The sequence below is a fragment of the Pagrus pagrus genome (genome assembly GCF_965226575.1).
Source record: "Pagrus pagrus genome assembly, chromosome: 21".
Classification (NCBI taxonomy): Eukaryota; Metazoa; Chordata; class Actinopteri; order Spariformes; family Sparidae; genus Pagrus; species Pagrus pagrus.
Window position 1 is genome coordinate 5653629 of NC_140208.1, and position 15301 is coordinate 5668929.

General features: G+C 40.5%; 2 protein-coding genes and 1 long non-coding RNA gene across 7 annotated transcripts in view; 1 reads left to right on the top strand and 2 right to left on the bottom strand.

The window, feature by feature from the left end:
* Positions 1-3985, bottom strand: part of skap1 (src kinase associated phosphoprotein 1) — a 42307-nt gene extending 38322 nt beyond the window's left edge. The window contains exons 1-2 of one of the 5 annotated variants that reach the window (XM_084343305.1): positions 3647-3985; positions 2588-2693 (exon numbers count right to left, since the gene is read on the bottom strand). In XM_084343305.1, coding sequence (XP_084199431.1) covers positions 2588-2657 — 70 coding nt within the window. In that variant the 5' untranslated portion in view covers positions 2658-2693; positions 3647-3985. Of the gene's footprint in view, positions 1-1774; positions 1913-2025; positions 2186-2587; positions 2694-3355; positions 3433-3495; positions 3584-3646 lie in introns of those variants that run through there. The other 4 variants (XM_084343304.1, XM_084343303.1, XM_084343307.1 and 1 more) reach the window with 4 other exon arrangements.
* LOC311251041 lies at positions 3605-11121 on the top strand. The gene is made up of 3 exons (XR_014621347.1): positions 3605-3695; positions 5602-5697; positions 10695-11121. It is a non-coding gene; the product is annotated as an uncharacterized lncRNA (long non-coding RNA).
* Positions 11122-11205: 84 nt separating this feature from the next.
* Positions 11206-15226, bottom strand: hoxb1b (homeobox B1b). The gene is made up of 2 exons (XM_084343310.1): positions 12911-15226; positions 11206-12656 (listed from the first exon to the last, which is right to left on the bottom strand). The coding sequence occupies exons 1-2, from the start codon at positions 13458-13460 to the stop codon at positions 12352-12354; spliced, it is 855 nt and encodes a 284-aa protein (XP_084199436.1). The 5' UTR covers positions 13461-15226; the 3' UTR covers positions 11206-12351.
* Between the last annotated feature and the right edge of the window lie 75 nt (positions 15227-15301).

The window sequence follows — 15301 nt, forward strand, 5'->3', positions numbered from 1 at the left end:
ACTTTACAGTAAGCAAATATATTTACTTTAAACTAACTGTTGTCATATCAAACTTCAGTTCACCATTTAAAGCTTCATTTTCCCCTGAACGAAAAAAATCTAGTAGTAAATAACACTGCTGTGTCTAGCACTGTTAGCTGTGTTAGCTTGGCATTGTTACCAAACATACAGTAGAGCTCTGCTGCCCACCAGCTGATAACAGCTATCAGCAATCTAGCTCTCCTGCTGCCAATTTCATAACAGATTTGTTGATCAAAATGTAACATTATCAAGCAAAAAAAAGGGTGCATCATATATTTCATAGGTCTCTTGCTGAGTGGCCAACGAGCGATAGTAACTATAGTAACAGTACGAGAAGATAAGTTCTTGTAATTGGCGCTTGATTCTGTTTGTCATTTGTTTGGAAAAAGTTATACATACATATAAAAATCCCTTTAGTCATGGAGGAGGCCTGAGGAAAAACTCGTCCCCAAAAACATTTTCTATAATGCCTCGGACAACAGGACCATAGTCTCGAACCTCCGCATCATTTGTACAAATTATGCACTAAGATAAAATACTATAATTAGGTGTTGCAGCTCAACTTGTCCTTCCCAAATCTGATGGTCTATAAACATCATGACTTTTATTTCTAAAATCTTAAATAAAAGTTTGAAAGGTTTGAGGACTGTTGTGTGCTGTTTTACCTCCGAAATCAAGCTGTGTTGTCACTTTTTACTCATACAGCAGGTGGGCACAACAACACGAACACATGTACAATATAATGTCTCCCGACACAACAACCTTGTGGTTTTCAGCACAACTTGTTTCTGTGTACACATATTTGAAGATTTAATCTCCAAGTCCTAAAATTAGATCCTAGTTTCTCATAAACAAGTCTCAGGTCGCTGCTTCAGCTTTACAAATAGTATAGCTTTATGTTTTGGTCTGCACTGTCTGTACTGTACATATAATTCAAATATGAACTCATAAAATGCATTAATAAAGTCCAACTGATGCTAATTGATTAAAATACAGTCTTTTAAATATTCCAGCCCTGTCACTAGCTTCTTACTGCTTCTCCAGGGTCATAAAGCATCAAACTACTCTTTGTGTGACTTGACCTGTGACAACAAAATCCAAAAACATAAAAGGTAAAACCCTACGTTCTTAAAAGTTTGTAGAAAGAAAGTGGTAATGATGACTATTTTCTTTCACCATGTTGTTGAAAAACTACAAGCTTGATTCTTGTAATATTACCCACTAAAGCCACACCAATGCTTGTGGAACAGGTTTGCCCACATCATTTATCTGATTCAATTCTTTTATGTCCTCACTCCCATATTATACAAACGGACTGACACATGCAAATGTTCTTCCGAAGACACTGTGTGACGGCCTGGCAGCACACGCAAATGCAGTAAATGTCAAGGTGCCACCATGTTGGGAACAGTTAAGTACATTACAAGGGCAGGGTGAGGAAATACGATGCTTTTATGTTCTAGTTTTTGCTTTTGTTTGTACGACTCGAAGCAACAGTAGGTGTCTGAACAATTACATAACGAGTAAAAAAAAGTAATTTGTGAGGTTGCCACTTAAAGTTTGTTTAACTCTCTATGTGTTAACAACTAGTAGAATTGTATAGTTTGTACATTTTGAATGTACATATTGAATGTTTTTTGTTATGATAAGCATGCCTGCTTTCACTACTTTCATAGTTACACTTACTAGCAGGATTTGAAGATAAAACTGTATTAAAACATGCATAATCAACAGTTAAAAATGAAGACATTACCATCCAAAAGCCTCCTAATGTCGGGCGGTATCGTCCCCATCCTTGGCTGTCACCCGTCCAACTCGAGACACTTTGGTTCGCTGTCTTTTCAGACTTTTTCTGACCCTTCACACTTTGTTTTTTACTCCACAAGCCAACCTATGTCAATACAGCCTCTGTCATACTGTTATAGCTTTATGACAGTAACAAGAGCCAGGCACACACACACACACACATACACTCACAGACCAACTGGCACAGCATCTAACCACCTGTGTCCTCCTGTTCTGAAACCTAACTTCCGTGCATGCATCTAGATTTGCACATAGTGGGGTGGAGCAGGTGCACAGATGACAACTTCCTCTGCACTCTGGTTTCTCAGTTGAGGCTGATGACACAATTCGACTGTCACTGAGAAAACCCCTGTTTGACCTACAAAGACACGAATGCAAAGGAAGCCGAAGAAGAGGCCGTGATTCTTTACTTTAGCTTCCTTAAGCAGCATTGGAGCCTCGCAAAATTGCTTGTGATAAAGATGTGAAGAAATGTAAGAATATTATGCAAATCTTATGTAGGTGCAGGTGTTTGTGAGCAACTTGAAACACTTGAATAACATTTGTATTGAAACTTTAGATATGACTCAAGGCTGCTGCTGAAAATACATGTATCCCTGCCTTTCTTTTTATGCTTTTCATTGTGTACATGGATGCTCATCTAATGATAAAATGGCAAAGATGTTGTTGGTAAAGCCTGCCAACCAACCGTATCCCTGTGTAAACATTTTTCATTTCAAGTTACATTTACATGTAAATAATGCTAAAAAAAAAATCATACCTCGGACATTTCCAGGGTGGCAACTGTTTAAGCTTGAGCAAGACAGTGAGTCCCTCCCAGCTCCTGACATGCTGCTCTGTTGCTGATCTGTTGCAGCCTGACATCCCTGCAAAGTGGGAAGAGCAAACAGACAATTTCCCCACAGGGATCAATACAGTACCACATTATAAAAAAGAAAAGTACTTGTCAGCAAAATAGGATTCCCCTTTGGAATTTCTTCAATTGAAAAAGGGCTATTCAAACCTTAAGATCGGGGCTACATGTGGGGGCAAGTGAAAAGCTATGGGGTCACTCTATCACTCTGAAATCTAACACTGCACCCAGCAACTGAGAGGGGCAAGCAGCAGATAAGCAAACTGGACACCGCTGTATTGGAGAAATTACTCAGCATTACTTTTACATTAAGTGCAAGAGTCAACTGGCCTTTCTGCTTCCAACACGGACATGTTCAAGGATCTATACCTCTAATTTAAAGTGATGTTTTGGTCAGTAACTTATGTTTGTTTTTAGCCTTACTGTCTGTGGCCAGTACTGTTAAAGTTAAATCTTGCACTATTACAATGGAAGGATTCAGACAGTGGTTTATACAGCATTTACCAGTTTTGTGGTGAAAACAATAAGAGCCAATTGCTGTTTTGAATAAATTATCCCAAGTCATCTAAAAGTGGTTAAAACAATATTTAACAGAGCCCCATTACAGGCATTATCAGATGACATTGGCCTAGCTAATATAAAGCTACAAGTCATTTGAAAAAATGCCTAGCTTACATGCAGTTAAGCTGGTGGTGACAGTCACACTGCGGCTAACCTGCTAGTTGACCGTTAGCCCGGAAATAGTATTTTAGCGCCGTTTTTTCTCTGATTTTATGTCACAGTTTAGGTTTCCTGAAAGCAGGTGCTTCCCTTACCTGAACGCGTCTATCATCCAGACAAAGTGTATCGGTTTTAACTACACTGGTGTGAGGCTAACCCGAAGCTAAAGTACTGTTAGCTAGCTTAGCTAACTTAATCCGACGTGTTTGAAAGCCGTTAACGTTAATTAACGCGAGCTGACTTTACCTGGCCTTGAAGGCAGCCGACGTTCCTCCACTGATAACATTATGTCTGAGTAAGTTAATTTATTAACGATTTAGTTAGCTCATGTTACAATAAAGGTGGAAATACGTTTAAATAAACGGTTTTACTTAAATGTACACCAACAGTGTTAACCAACGTTACGTTTTTCCACTTCTTTTGTTGCTGCATTCAAGTACCCCTATCCTCCCAATATGTAAACGAAGTTGTAAAATCGTAAATCTGATGTTCGGTAACTTAGACGATGTTTTTACGAACATTTTAAAGTGTTTTAATTCACATTAACTACGTTTCTGAACGACGTCGACAACGAAGGTAGAAATTAGTTTTTAATTGTGTATTCATTTATTGTACGCAGCGTTAACTAGCTAATACATGAGGCCTACATTTTGTATAGATGCTGCCTTAAAGTACCATCTTAGAAGCTGGGAAATTGTAAATCAAAGTTCAACATTCAACAGACCGATTATTAGAAATCAAAGAGACCAATAACTGATATTTGGATATTCATGTGTCAAAATTAAGAGCAAAATTTAGAGCAATGAGGTACTTAACTTCAGTATTTCCCTTTTCTGCTACTTTATACTTCTTCTAATGTATCCTGTAACTGTGTCTAAAACTAAGAAAATACATATCCACGGGGATGAGATTGATGTTTTAGCAAGGCCATACAACAGTAAAAGATATGAGTGACGGCTCTATTACTAAATCAGATTTTCAAATGGTTAATTAACATTATCTTCACCCTGAATAGCACATCATGTCTTATTGAGTATCAGAAATTCTTACTTTCTGCCTTTTTAAATTACAGTATTCACCACTTTGATGGGTCTTTCAAGCTCAAAAAGTAATTATGATATTTCTGACAGCCCTTGAATGGAGCATCACTAAATTGGCCCCTCACTATATTTGACAGGGCATGGATGAATGGGTTATATTACCAGCAGAGGGTGAACAGCACTGGTGCAGCCTGGACTGGGCTTTTATACACACGGTTGACATTAGTGTAGAGGAGGTATTGGTAGTCGTAGTAATAGAAATAGTGGTGGGTCTGTCTATCGCCGTATTGATCCTGTATTACTGAAACAATACAAGGAAAGCCATCAAGACACCAAAGCTCAATCAGACACTGCTCACATCGACAGAATACCCCGGATAATATCAATCAAAGCTGTGTCGGACTAACGTTATATATGGAGTGTGTAGTCAAGCTCCCGAGATGATTATTTCATATCCAAGGCAACACAAACACAACATTATTTGGTATTTAACAGATAAACAGGCCTGAAAGGGTGTTGATGTAACATTTTGATTAATATCTAAATTGTAATAAAATAAAAGGATGTGTCTGTGGATAATTAGCACATTATGTTTAAAAAAAAACGTTAACAAATTTTGTTCCAACAATTTGTCAACTGACTAGTCGGTCGAAAGAAAATTAATTGCCAACTATTTTGATGATCTGATAATAATTTCAGTCAGTTTTTGAGCAAAAATCTCAAACATTTGCTGGTTCCAGCGTCCTAAATGTGAGGATTTGCTGCTTCTCTTTGTTATTTATGAGTGTTAATCAAAGGTCTTTGGGGTTTTGAACAAAAGAAGATGTGACTTTGGACTCTTGGAAATTGTGCTGAGGATTTTTATAGACTAAATGTTTAATCAATTAGTTGTGAAAATCACCAGCAGATTAATTGATAATGATACTTAACGTTAGTTGCGGCCCAATGCACAAATCTCAAATTGTGTAAATCATCATGTATTCTCGTTTCTTCAATGGAAGAAAGAATTACCATTCTGTTGCATTTTTAAATACAACCCGCATTAGAAAAACAACAACAGAAGCAGCAGCAGTTTTCTTTCAGTACATATTTGAATAATTTTAAGTATTTCATGTTGAATGCTATCTCAAGATGGTCTCCTTCCCTGTCACTTCACGACAGGAAGCCACGGGGTCAGGGCGAGTTGAATCCCATGTCAGGATTGTCCCCATGTTGACCTGCGCCTGACTGGCCTCCCAGCAAAAAGCCCCTGTGAAGGTAAGAGGAACTGGGGTCCCCTCCCCTGGAAAAGAGGTTCCCTCCCCTTGACAGCTCCACAGAGCCCCAGCCACCTGCCTGCTGGGTCAGCCCCATATGAAAAGGGAAGCCCTTTGTAATCCGACGGGGATTACACCACCCAACAATGCACCGCTGAAAGAGCGACAAAAGCCCTGTATCAAACGCCGCTGAGGGGGAGCAAGGCTATGATCTCCCGCTACTACCAACACTGACTCCTCTGCCACCTCTCATCTCCCCAAGAGGCTCTCCCCCTTTAGCATTCGCTGCCTCTGTCCTCCTTCTGCCCTCTCATCTTTAAGATCTGGCCTTTTATCAGCGCATTCCTTTTCATTTGCATTGCGGTGTGGGGAGGGACAGCGGGTCTCTCTGATCTGATAGAGCCAGGAGAGAGAGTCAGGAGGATCCTCAGGGCATGAAGGGTGTGTGTGTGTTTGAGTGTGTGTATCCTGTCCTGCAAACACACACACAAACACACAATGCATTCTCAAGATAGGCAGAAACTCTTTTGCAGTCCAGAAGGACAAATAGTGAAGCACCCATGCCTGTCTTTCAGGCTCTGTTTGTCTTTATCTTTATTTCAGGGAAGGAAGTGCTGTGGTTAAGGGGCATGTTTGTGCTCAAAATGTCCAAAATTTCATAACATACACTCACATTTGTGATAATGTTACAGCAACATCTGTGCTGACTTATAGTTTGGTGCTTTTGATGCTCTCAAATGCAGTTATTGTATCGTTTTAAACATATGGTATCAATTAAGTGTCGATAGTATCAATACTTCTGATAATCGTAGTGTCAAACTTTCGATCGTCGCTGATGGTCCCAACTTCTTAAATGTAATCAATTGCTGCTTTTGATTTTTTGACATCATAGTAAATTGATTATTTTTGAATTTGGGACTGTTGATTCAAAAAAACAAGAATTGATGACATGAAACTTGGAACTTTGGCTCTAAGAAATTATGGTGAACATTTGTCTCTGTTGTCTGGTGTTTTAATAATGATAGATAAAGAAAATGATCTGCAAATTAATTGATTAGGGCTGCAACTAATGGTTATTTTCATTGCTGATTAATCTTTCCTTGATTATTGGATTAATTATTTGGTCTGTAAAATGTCAGGTAAGGGTGAAAAATGTCGCTCAACCCCAAAAGAACTTTGTCAAATGTCTTGTTTTGTACTCAGCAATGATGTTCAGTTTACTGTCGTGAAGGAGTAAAAAACTAAAAGATATTCACATTTAAGCCTGAATCAAAGAAGTTTCACTTTTGTCTCTCAAAAAATGATTAATTGATTATCAAAATATCTAATGTAAAGCACCAGTTTTTATTGTATATTTGTGCCCTGATGAAGACTCTTAGGAGTCAATGCGTGGGCGTATCCGCTACATTAATAAACGATCTTCAACATTATCAGAGTGCCTCAGATTCTTAGTCTGACATGGCTGCCTACCTATGCCATAGTAAGATGAACAGTCACTGTTTTTTCTTATCTTATCTTTTATTAGTACTCAGCCTTTGACCTTATCCTCGAAGAGCACCTGATTTGTTAACATCTACATTACTCCATTTTTACTCCTAACCCAGTGCAGCACTTGCCTTATTTTTTCTGTATTATCTGAAAATTCTCGATGATGAATTTAGTAGTTGACAACTAACCGACTAATCGATTGTTGCTCCTAATTCTGTAAAAAAAAAAAAAAAAATGTTTTAAGGAAATATAAACAGAGGACTCAATTACAGATTATACCACTAATATTTGTTTGGCGTAAATCACTCTGTAAGAATAGGTGTCACTTTTTCCAAAAGCAAATATCTCAGGTTGGAGCTCAAATGTCACCCTAATTTAAACAAATTCAACCCCTTAATAAAAAAAGGTGTTTGGCCTGATCCTTGAGGGTCTGTTGTAAATGTTTGTGTTGCTCGAGGAGATAAAAAGAGCTAGTTTACTTTTCGGATTTCCTCAGAATCATTGTATTCCCAACCCACCCATTGCTCAAACATGTGTCAGTGTAGGGGGGCTTTGGTGGCGACGGAGGTAAAAAAGTGATGATAGATCGAGGACACAAAAGACAGAGGGGCGAATGCGTCGTGCTAAATCTACAACCTTCAGTCAGCCTGCGTATTGACTGACTCACCTCGACTTGTACTCAAATCAATGTCAGCCCTGTGAGCATTGAATATAAAATCATTCAAATTGTATTATGTTAGGATGTATGAGCCATTTCAAAATATTAATTCAGCATTATTTGAGGTGTCTGTTAAGGATAGCAGTTACAGCTCGCCGTGCGTCGACTCGACTGAGCGATTACATACCTCTATTACATGTGACATATGAATGTATGAGAGGGACCTATTTTTCATTACAGAGACATTGTCCCTAGAGGCAGTTGTTAAAGAAGAATCTATGAATTATCCCCTTGGAACAACTGGCCCTTGTCACAAGCCGAGGACAGAGGGAAAGGGAAGGGAAAGGAAGGGAAAAAGGGAAGCACGGCGCTATTGATAGTGGTGGGATTGAGAGACTGGAAGGACGCCAGAAGAATGTGTCTGCCTGCGCTTGTGATCCTGCACACTGCCGCCTCTCCCTCTGTCCAGTTAATTGGAATACAAAGCAGAGCGGGGTCGATGAGAGAGTGGTGGCGGTGAGGAGGGGGGGGAGCCTGCTGTCTGTCTCCTGCAACGCTCAACCTTCACTGCTCGCTGGGAATTGACTGGGGAACCAGCAAGCGAGACCGACACACTGTCACTGGTAAAATGAACTGTCACCTTGCATTTCTCAGCCTCCTGGCAGCATCGAATTGGCCGCTTTGAACCATGTGACGTGACACTGATTGAGTTCTGGTTTCCCCCCCCTCCTGGGCTCTAAAGGAAGAAGCCGGTTTAATTTCAAGTGTACAGCCTCTCCATGCAAAGTATCCAGGCGGAGGGGCACATCGGCATCCGACCTGCATCTTTGCACCAAAGCTTCCATGGCTGCTGCTCTATTCTTCCTCACCACCCCTCATTATTTCATTGTGCTGCTTCGTTACTCTGCCTCTCAGCTAGTCTTGTTTTTCTTAGGGCATATAGTCATGGCGGTCTGACAGGCACACGGAGGAGGAAAACTATTAGGGGTAGCCATTTGGATCCTGGAGGCAATCCCAGGGAGTATTAAGACGTTAACCCTGGCCAAGTCACTTGTCTCTCTCAGTTACTATGCTGATGGAGTGGGGAAAGGATGCAGTCGCAGGGGGGACCCAGGAGGCTGGGGCTTCAGGTCGGCTGGCGCTTCCAGATCCAATAGAGCCTGACTCGGATGGGGGATGGTTGTCAAGAATCTCCCAGGCTGGGCTAAAAAGAGCCTCAGTGCCACAACAAAGGAAGGAGAGAGTGTGCCATTCATAAGTAGGCAGCATTACTCCTCAAGGCTTCAGTGAACAAAAACAGAGGAGAAATCGTGGGAATTAACTTAATATTGGTAAAAAAAAATTCGACACAACAATTCACTTCATTACATTACCTTTTTGGTTCTAGGTAATTGTGATATGTATTTTTCATTCTTTTCTTGAGCTCTACAAACCAAATAATCTGCAAATTAACTGATAATTGAAATAATTGTTACTTGCAGCTCCCCTTCTTACCAGAGGTCGACTGATGAATAATTGGCCGATACCTCTGACATTCCCCAAAACAGAGACAGCATGCTTTCATCAGAGCTGCAGTTATCGTCTATCTAATGCATTAAAAATGTCATACTGTAACCAACAACCTTTCATGGTCGTAATTTATGAATAAAGCAGTATTATATAAAGTTAACCTTTATTTTAATATAAATTGTTTCATGTACGCAATGACATTACCTTGAGTTGCGTATGGAACTGTGCAAAATGCTTGTGTACGTCCCAAATCGGCTACTATCGGAGGCCTCCTGATATAATCCAAATTCATTTTTTTAAAGCCAAAAACTTCACTGTAAGCTTAAAGTGTCAGCGTGTACCCTGTCTGAAATGGGTGCTCAAGCCAGACCACGCTGGAGGATGTAAATAACGTCTTTTTTTAAATTGATTTTTGGATCCTGAGGCTTCTGTAGACTTTGATTACGCCAGACGAGCTGTATCTAGCCGTTTTATGTTTTTAAAACAAGTCCTCATCGATTTTGGTGGAGAATGCTGCAACTCTGATTCGCTGTGAAGCTCCTGAAATGTTTTGTGGACTATGAAACGTCACCTGACTTTCCATCAGTAAGAGGGTCAGTAGATTTTTTAGGTGAACTGTTCCTTTAATCTGCCAAAAAAAACCATTGACTTCTTATTTTGCTGTATTTCTTTGATGAGCCATAAAATGCCTTTCTCGGTCTTGATAAAGGTTTGTGGACGGCAATAAAACACCAGGGACATTGATGGACATTATTGTTCTATCCCTGAAGAGGTCCGTTATGTTATTTTATAAGTATTGTCAATATTGCTCTGTTTACTGGAAATTTCTCTCTTACACTTCATCAGATGCTCCTTCACGGCTCCATTTATCTTTGCGTCTTGTCAGCACACAAATCTATGTACTGTATATGTGACAGATAAATAGCTGTTTGATATCTGCCAATAAAAATGACTCCTCTGTGGTATCTCTTAGATGACCGACCCCCCATTATCCCATGAATACTGTATCTAGTTTCCCTTTGAAGCGCCGGGACCCTGCAGAGTGACATGCGACAGAGGAACTGGTAGAAAACCAAGGAAGTGAGCCTGGCAATAGACTTGTAAAAGAGCCTGCAACAACTGCAAGCAGCATGGGGTACAAACAGCACCGGGTTGACCTCAAACAAAGTGCAGAGGGGGGGGCGGGCCGGCTAAAGATGTGTAAGATATCTGAGGAGAGAGAGCTTCTATCAATAGACCTCACGTTTGTGTAGTTTTGGATTGTTTCCGTGACCATACAGGATCTGAGCATTCATTAACCATTTTCTTCCCCTCTCCTTTCTTTGCCCTACATTCTCCGGCAGAAGGCAGAGACGCTGATCCGAAGGTGAAAAACATCCTCCTCCTCTCCCCCAGCTGAACATCTGTCTCGGTCGGCGTTGGCTGCAGCACCGACTCTGACACCTCCAGATGGAGAGCCCGCTGGGAGCGCTGAGGTATTACCAACAGAGATGGCAGGGATCACACCTCTGGAATGAAGTCCCACGCCTGTTTTCCGCACCGTCCCCTTTTTTTTGTTGTTGAATCTGTCACTTTTCACCATATCGATCGTCACCTCAACAGTCCTTGGCCTTGTGACTCATCCGAAGCTTTTGGCTTGTAAAGAAAATGCATGACAACAAAACCTCTCAGCCCTTTTCTAATTTACAGTAATGGGCCGTATGGTATTTCAACTGTAACTTCTATTAGTGGAACTGTATTAATTTTTAATATAGTTGTGAGAGAACTGCATACTCATGCGGATGTATTTCACATGATTGCTGATTTCCATTTCCTGGAAACATCTTTTTCCTGAACTTATATCAGTTTGCACAAACCAGAACTAAATGACTGAATGGCTGATAATCTCTTTAGTCTAAATTTCAAAAGCAATACCTGAAAAAATCTTAAGTATGGGAGGCCGAGAGTCGACTTCTCCGAGCCACTCTGGTGTCTTGACAGATTGACTCTGCATTCATTTGTGCCTGAACTCTGAGTGAACCTCAGCTTTAGGAAAAAGGGCACCAACAGGCCGGTGCTGCTGGGGCAGAAACTGTGTGCACAAACCTAACACCCAGTGCAAATATTGAAACTGCTGCCCCTTCGCCATGACATGAAACTAGGTGGTCAGGTCCGGCAAACGTTTAGCTTGAGCCAAAATGAGCGCGAAGAGGTCAAATAACCAACTAAGTTCCTGTGTTTTTGAAAGGAAAATGTGGTCGTTTAATGAAAAGTTTTTAACTCAAATTATGTAAAATACGAGTGGATGTCAGTGCAACCTGTGTCAGCTGTATCCAGGCAGAATTTGGGTAACAAATCAAGGGTGAGACCTGGCTCCCTGGAGTTTGTTGTCATGTTTAGAGCCCCTGGAGGTATTTGGAGGTGAAAAGGTCACTGGGAACCACCCCATGTGTTGTGAAAGATTCCTCTTGTCACATTATGCAAGGGGCCTTTGGTGAGACTATTAATGGAGGTTAATAATAGAAAAAGAATTTGTAAAACATTCATATTTAGAACAATTTATTATATACACATATTTCTCAAAAATAGGAGGAAAAGACTTTGTCGAAGGCAGCAAATTCTGTAAAAAAGTAAAAGTTTGATTGGACTTAATCAGCCTAAACATTTTTCTTTTTACATTAACAGCAAATACAACACTTTTTTTCAATTTTATAAACTTTATTAAGCTAAATCATCTCAACAGTTGTTGGAAAATACCCTGTAAATAAATAGTGCAAACAATGACACCGAGCACTTCAGTGCTCCAACACAAAACACAGCATGGGCTTCAGAAGGAAAAAACATTTTTAAAGTTTCTCAGCGTCCAATTCAAGATCAATGCACCATAATCAGCACATAAGCAGACACAGACATACCCTGTATAAACTTCACAAGTCCACATGCATTTTTCACAGTTTTTCTGGAATGGTGCGACTGGGGGGAAAGAAGAGGCAGCTCAGGCCCTCTTTTAAAGAAGTCACATCACGGTTCACAGTCTTTCCCTTTCGCCTTTGGAGAGGTGTCAGGGCCGCAGAGTTTCTCCACAGGTGCTGGAGCCAAAACGCAGCCCAGTTTCTCGCGTTTCTTCTGCTTCATCCTGCGGTTCTGAAACCAGATTTTCACCTGCGTCTCGTTCAGCTCCAGACTGGCGGCGACCTCCACCCTGCGCGCCCGCGTCAGGTATTTGTTGAAGTGGAACTCCTTCTCCAGCTCCGTCAGCTGCTTGGTGGTGAAGTTGGTTCGGATCACGTTGTGCTGACCGGGAACCCCGAACTCCGAGAGGACTGCTGTGGGGAAAAAAATGGATGGATGAGGATGGAGAAAGTCATGGAGCTGAAGCAGAGGATGAATAGAAAAAATGACACAACATTAATCGCCAAATACAATTTTTACAGAATAATTTAAAGCACTTGAGCCTCATTAGATCATCTAATTTGTGCTTTTACGCACCGTTTACGCACTGTGAGACAATATTACCTCCAGAGGTCTCATGGGTTCTCTAAATCTAGCGCTTAATTTTCAAATCTGAGGATGAACGAACCTGTCTTAGGCGGATTTCTCTTCACTTTCATCCAGTCGAATGTCTTGGAAGTTTCCTCCACATGCTCCAAATCCTTGTCCTTGCTTTGGACCGGTAACCTTGTGTAAACACTCTCTGGATACTCTTGCAGCCTCTGGTCCCCGTTGCCAAAATGTAGATACTGGCTGCCAGTTGGAACTCCAGGCCCACAACTGTCCCCGGTGTAGGGAGCCATGTTTGTTCCAAGAGGAGAAACTTGCGCATGGATGTAGCTGCGGTCCTGTTCGGGTGCGAGGCCGTACTGGTGGTGTCCGTACTCCAGAGGTGACCCATACATGGAGTTCTGAAACTGCACATCCAGGTTGACGTGTGTCTGGTGGTGCAGGGGGAGGCTCGGGGTCTGGTGTGGCGCAGAAGTTGCAGCAACTAAACGCCCGTCCGGTGCGTAACTATCACTTGTTGCGCACGAGTTGGACGACATGTATCCATGATTTAAATTGTGGTATCCGGCCTTGGCACTGAAGATATTCGCTCCCCTGTTGCACACGGGGTAGTCTAAGTAGGAGTTCATCCTGGACCCGGGCCTATTGTTTGTTCAGAACTGATCAAGACCGAGCAGTCATTAATCGGTGCTCTCCCTGTGCCCTAACCTTCTAGGTAGTATGTCAAAGCTGTAAAACTGCCTTCCACCCTCATATCACCTTCCTGACACACCATGTGACCCGCTGAACGCCAATGGTAAACGACCTACAGCACTCTGTCAAGTCTGCGGGCTCGTCCATCAAACGGCTCGCATTTACATGACAAATGCTTCAATCAAACGCGCTCATCCATCTGATAAGAACACAAACATCAGGACACATTTTCAGGCTGCGGAGTGAGAGCAGCTCAGAGTGACAAATTAAGGACAAATTTTAAAAATAATGACGAATATGTGCAACAACAATAATTATAATGGGGATTTAGTGTCATAAACGTTATGAAAACGACCTCCAAAGAATATCAGAATAACACATTATACGTTTTCATTGTCTTGAAAATGTCAAAAGTTACTAATTACATTTACCCGAGGAAAATTTTGAGGTAGTTTAACTTTACTTGAGTATTTCCATTTTCTGTTTATACTTATACTACATTTTAGATGCAAATATCGTGCTTTTAACTCCACGACATTTATTTGATAACTTAAACTACAAGTGACTTTGCAGATTGCATTACATTATAAAAAATATTTATCAGATCGGATTAAAAAAAACGCTAATACCGATAATCAGTGCTGTGCAAAGTACCCAAAAATCATTCGTGAGTAAAAGTTAAGATATTTTGTTAAAAGATTACTTTGGTACAAGTGAAAGTTTTTTTATTGTTGTTTTTATTGTTATTATTATTACATTGCCGATTAGATAAATGAATTAAAAATGTGCCACTTTGCCTCTGATGCAGCTTTTAATCGGTAGCAGTAACTCTAAGTGTTTAAATAAATGCAGAGACTGTTACCTACAATACTTGCCTGGAGTTAAAGTAGAAAATGTACTCAAGTAAAGTTTGAGTAAATGTACTTAGTTACATTCCATCACTGGAATAATCAGAAAAATGCTGAATATCTGATCCGATGATCGGCCACAGCGTTGATCGGCTGACTAACTCAGTAACTCAAATACCACCTGTATGGGTGATTTCACTTTTTTCCAATCTTTAATTTTACTCAAATTTTACTTTTTGGAAGGTTTTACAACTGTAGTTACACCATAAACTGATCGATTAATCCTTTAACCAAACCTGAATGTCCATCAAGGCAAAAAGAAAAGTAACAATACTGAATAATAATATCTGGAATCGGAAACATGTCATCATTTGTTTTTTAATTTATGGCTTTTATGCGGTTTTAGCGGTGATTACTCTGTTGATTTTGCGTAATTCTCAGCGGTTGAAAAGGATCTGTCGACATTCAGAACTCGCTTTGGATTTATCTAAATATAGATTTGGTCAGACGGTGTATTTGGCTAATTACCAAAACATTTCTGCGGCCTTTGGACAGCATGAGTCCCGCAGTCGGAGTGAAAAGCAGCGCAGTGAACTCAGTGATCCATCATGCGCTCTTTTTACAGATTGACAGCCTGTGTGGCCACTCTGCCCATAAAGGAACAAAGACACATTCAAAAACCATATATATAGTTTGCTTCTTTTTTTTTTTTTTCGTGCTTGAGAGTTAACGACTCTATAATGTAATATCTTCCAAAACCTATCACGTCCACACTCATGCGTAATTAAGTAAGAGTTAATGTGATGTTATAGACCTCAAGTGCTAATTAAGCTTTAACACAAAAAAAAAGGGAAATTTGCGGTTCTTTCCAACCTTTTGGCTGCACTACAGTCCTCTTTTCTTTTAGGCTCGTGATGGAGTATTTACTC

Excerpts from the sequence above, each read along its gene's own strand:
- hoxb1b (XM_084343310.1), bottom strand. The coding sequence starts at position 13,460 with ATGAACTCCTACTTAGACTACCCCGTGTGCAACAGGGGAGCGAATATC. Across the intron at positions 12,657-12,910 it reads GAGAAATCCGCCTAAGACAG|CAGTCCTCTCGGAGTTCGGG; the intron begins GTTCGTTCATCC and ends TTTTCCCCACAG.